The 3,392-nt window shown below is 32.5% G+C and overlaps 1 protein-coding gene across 1 annotated transcript; it reads left to right on the top strand.

Moving 5' to 3' along the window:
- The first annotated feature begins 668 nt into the window (after positions 1 to 668).
- On the top strand, positions 669 to 3,079 carry LOC132313107 (uncharacterized). The gene is made up of 4 exons (XM_059811765.1): positions 669 to 1,121; positions 1,238 to 1,358; positions 1,513 to 1,901; positions 2,643 to 3,079. Exons 1-4 carry the CDS (start codon positions 1,081 to 1,083, stop codon positions 2,881 to 2,883), a joined length of 792 nt encoding a protein of 263 aa, XP_059667748.1. The 5' UTR covers positions 669 to 1,080; the 3' UTR covers positions 2,884 to 3,079.
- Positions 3,080 to 3,392: the final 313 nt, after the last annotated feature.

The following is a 3,392-nucleotide window of genomic DNA, read 5'->3' as shown; positions in this document are numbered from 1 at the left end:
GATCGAATTATATATACATATACATATACATCTTGTTCACATAATAAAAGATTAAAAATCACAACACCATTCAAATACACCTCCATTTCCTTCCCTCTTCATCTTATCCTCTGATTGTCGGACAACAAAAGTGTTTAATGTTAAGAATAAATTTGTTCAATTATATATATATATATAATACAATAAGGATATTTATGTAATAAATCATTAAACGGTCACTTATTAGCTATTAAGTTTGAAAATTGGTGAGTATTTCTCTTTTCTCAACTTTAAGGTCACTTTATAACAATTTTGTTTAGGTTTGATCACCAAATTATAATTTTCTAAATAAATTATAGGTTAAAAATTCTTTAATATAAATTTTAAAACAATAAATATTTGATTTGAATTTTTACTCTGTAAATTTAAATTTATGGAACACGAAACAAGTAATTTTTTATTTGTGATTATTTTCTTTTACTCTCTCTCTCTGTCTAATTTTGGAGAATTTTTTTGTTACCTATTTGGAAGGAGAAAGAGAAACCACTATATATATAATATTTTGTCTTTCCTTTTTTTCTTTTTCACTACTGTGTTAGAGAGGATTTTTTAAAAATTTTGACGTAACTTTGACAAATCAAATTCTAATAGTTTTCGAGTTTTCTTTTTCGTTTTGCCTATCTTTACTCCTCTCTCTCTCTCTTACTATATTGTTGTCACATGGGTTGGGGTGTGGATCGGTGAAGGGCAGAGGGAAATAAAAGTGTGTATATATTGCTTTCAGTGTGTATCTATATACGGGGCAAGAGCTCAGAGCCTCAGACCTTGGTTTTCTAAAAGTGGTGTTGGCATCTTTGTTTTTGCATTAACAAAAGTTCTCCCCAATAAAATATACATTGACATTTCTTAGTTCTTGTAAATCTCTCTCTATTTTTTTCTGCATTGTTCAAGGTCTGATCTAAATCTAATCAATGGCAGATGATGAGAGGTGGGTCTTTCAGTTTCTATAGATTTTAGTTGAATCTGGGTACTGTAGATATAGATCAACAAATTGCAAGAACAACTCCGGCCTGTTTCCGTGAAACGGAAAACAAGAAGAAGATGATGAGTGGTGTCAATGCAGATGTAAAAGTAAAACTGAGGTGGGTTTTCACTAATTTCACTATCCCCATCTCTTTCTCTCTCTATATATATACATATGTATGTGTGTATTTGCAATTTTTTTTCAAATCTATGAAATGGGTTTTTCTTCTTTCAGTGAGAAGAAGATGGAAGGAGACGATGCTCTGAGGACTGTGGAGTGTTTAAGAGGAAGATTGCAAGCAGAGAGAGTGGCTTCACGCCTTGCCAATGACAAAACTGAGCAATTGGGAAAGAAGGTGCGTGTGTGTGACTGTGTGTTGTTTGGTGTATAATCACATAGGCATTCATCAATTGTTTCCCATTTTTTCTTCTGATTAGACTGATTTTACTGCTACTATTATCTACAATTGCAAATTGCCATTTATTACTCCATCTCTCTCTAAATTACAGCTGATAGAGCTAGAGAACCAATTGAGGATAGAAATCAAATCAAGAAACAAAGCTGAGAAGAAGCTGAAATTCCTAATGAAGAAGCTCAATTCCTTGAACATATCATATGTTTCAGAAGAGTCTGAGCATTCAAGCATGTTTGAGAGGAGTGACATGTCCTCTGTATCATCCACAGCCTCTTCAAGTACCAAAGAACCCAAAACCCAAATCACAAGCCCTACAAAATGTGATAATGTTGGCACAATTGAGAAGCCAAATTGCCCGATGGTCTCAAATTTGAAGCACTCTGAAGAGAGTCTCAGTTCTTCTGCAAGTGAACCCAATTCTGACAAGTACAGTAAGCTTGAATCAAGTCGAAAGTACGATGATTCGAAGAGAGATGATCAAAGGTATGTGACCAATCTTTCATTTAGATTTAGTTTTTGTAATACACGTATAAGATGTTTTGCATATACATTATGTAACACAATCTACTCTTACACCCTTTCATGATTTATGGTTGGATTCATTTTTTGGTAATTCAATCCTTAGAATGAATGTTTTTTTTATGGTTATGTATATATGTTAGGGAATTTTATAAACTTTATTACACAATATAGAACATAATAAACCAAGAATTTATCATTTAATAAAAAAGACATTTAGTGATTGAATTTTACAACATGAACATGAGCTTAAAAGTTACAATTAGCAAAATTTGTACAGGAACAATGGAAAGAACAATAGAATAAATAATAAAAGAAAATTTCCCCAACAATGCATGTGTGGAATTCAAATGAATTGGAGATTTAGGTGTGTCTCTAATCAACATCACACATACCTGTGTTTTTCAATATTGAATTTCAAAATAGAGTTTTATTCTAAAGTGAAATGAATTAGATACTTGCTTTGAGCTGATTTGAGTTCAATTTTTTTTGCATAACAAGTACATGATTGAACAACTGATTTGACAAAAGATGAATAAAAGTAACTATTGTAACACCATGTGCAAGTTGGTCCTACAATCCTACCTCATGGTTGTATGCATGTGTGTGTGTGTTTATGCCTGTAAAATTCATGTGGGGTTTCTTAAATCTAGTTAGGAGTCAAATATTGATCATAGTCTGTTGACTCTGTTTCAATTTCTGTAGCTTCGAATCTTCCATCGAAGAGAAGGAGATTAATGGTGAAAATGATGGCGATCAAAACAGCTGCGTGGATAACTCACTGGCAATAGTCCCGTATGATTTGCCTATAGAATCGTCCCGGAGCATTGAACCAGAGTCACCTATTGTTAATGCTAGTGTTAAAGATGTTCTTGATGCTCTAAGGCATGCTAGAGAAAAGATTCAAAGTTCAATGCAGAGAAGACATATGATTAAAGTTGGCTGAAGAAAACAAAAAATTCTGGTTTAGTATTTATACAGTTGGAGATAATGTAACATAAGGGGTACATATAGTATTTCATATCCTTGTTTGTTTTGCATACAGAGGCGGGGAGGGTGGTTTTTGTGTACAAGTAGTTGAGTTGATTATGAATTTATCTATCTTATGCTTTTTCCTTAATCTAGAAATTCATTTCGGACAATTGAACCTTGTTTCCAGTGGTGAGTAACGCGATTTTAACAGCCGAAACAGTAACAACACGATTTTCCAATCTAAATCAAGCAGGTTTTATCTTATATTTTGACCTTAATTCCAACTTCAAACCACAGGTTCCTATCTGTAATCTGTTCACAAGATTTGAGCTTGATGTTCATTGTGGAAATTGCACAAGTTCTAGGTTGTCATTCTGTTCATGACTTGCATTTTCAAATTCCATCCTAGCTCATAATTTGGAATGATATATACTTGCATTTCTATTTATTTATTTATTTATTATTATTATTATTATTTTTTCC

This window comes from Cornus florida, unplaced genomic scaffold, assembly GCF_030987335.1.
Source record: "Cornus florida cultivar Cherokee Brave unplaced genomic scaffold, ASM3098733v1 CherokeeBrave_3.0.0_Hap2_Chr06, whole genome shotgun sequence".
Taxonomy (NCBI): domain Eukaryota; kingdom Viridiplantae; phylum Streptophyta; class Magnoliopsida; order Cornales; family Cornaceae; genus Cornus; species Cornus florida.
Note: the sequence above shows the minus strand (reverse complement) of the source record. Positions and strands in the feature narration are given on the sequence as shown.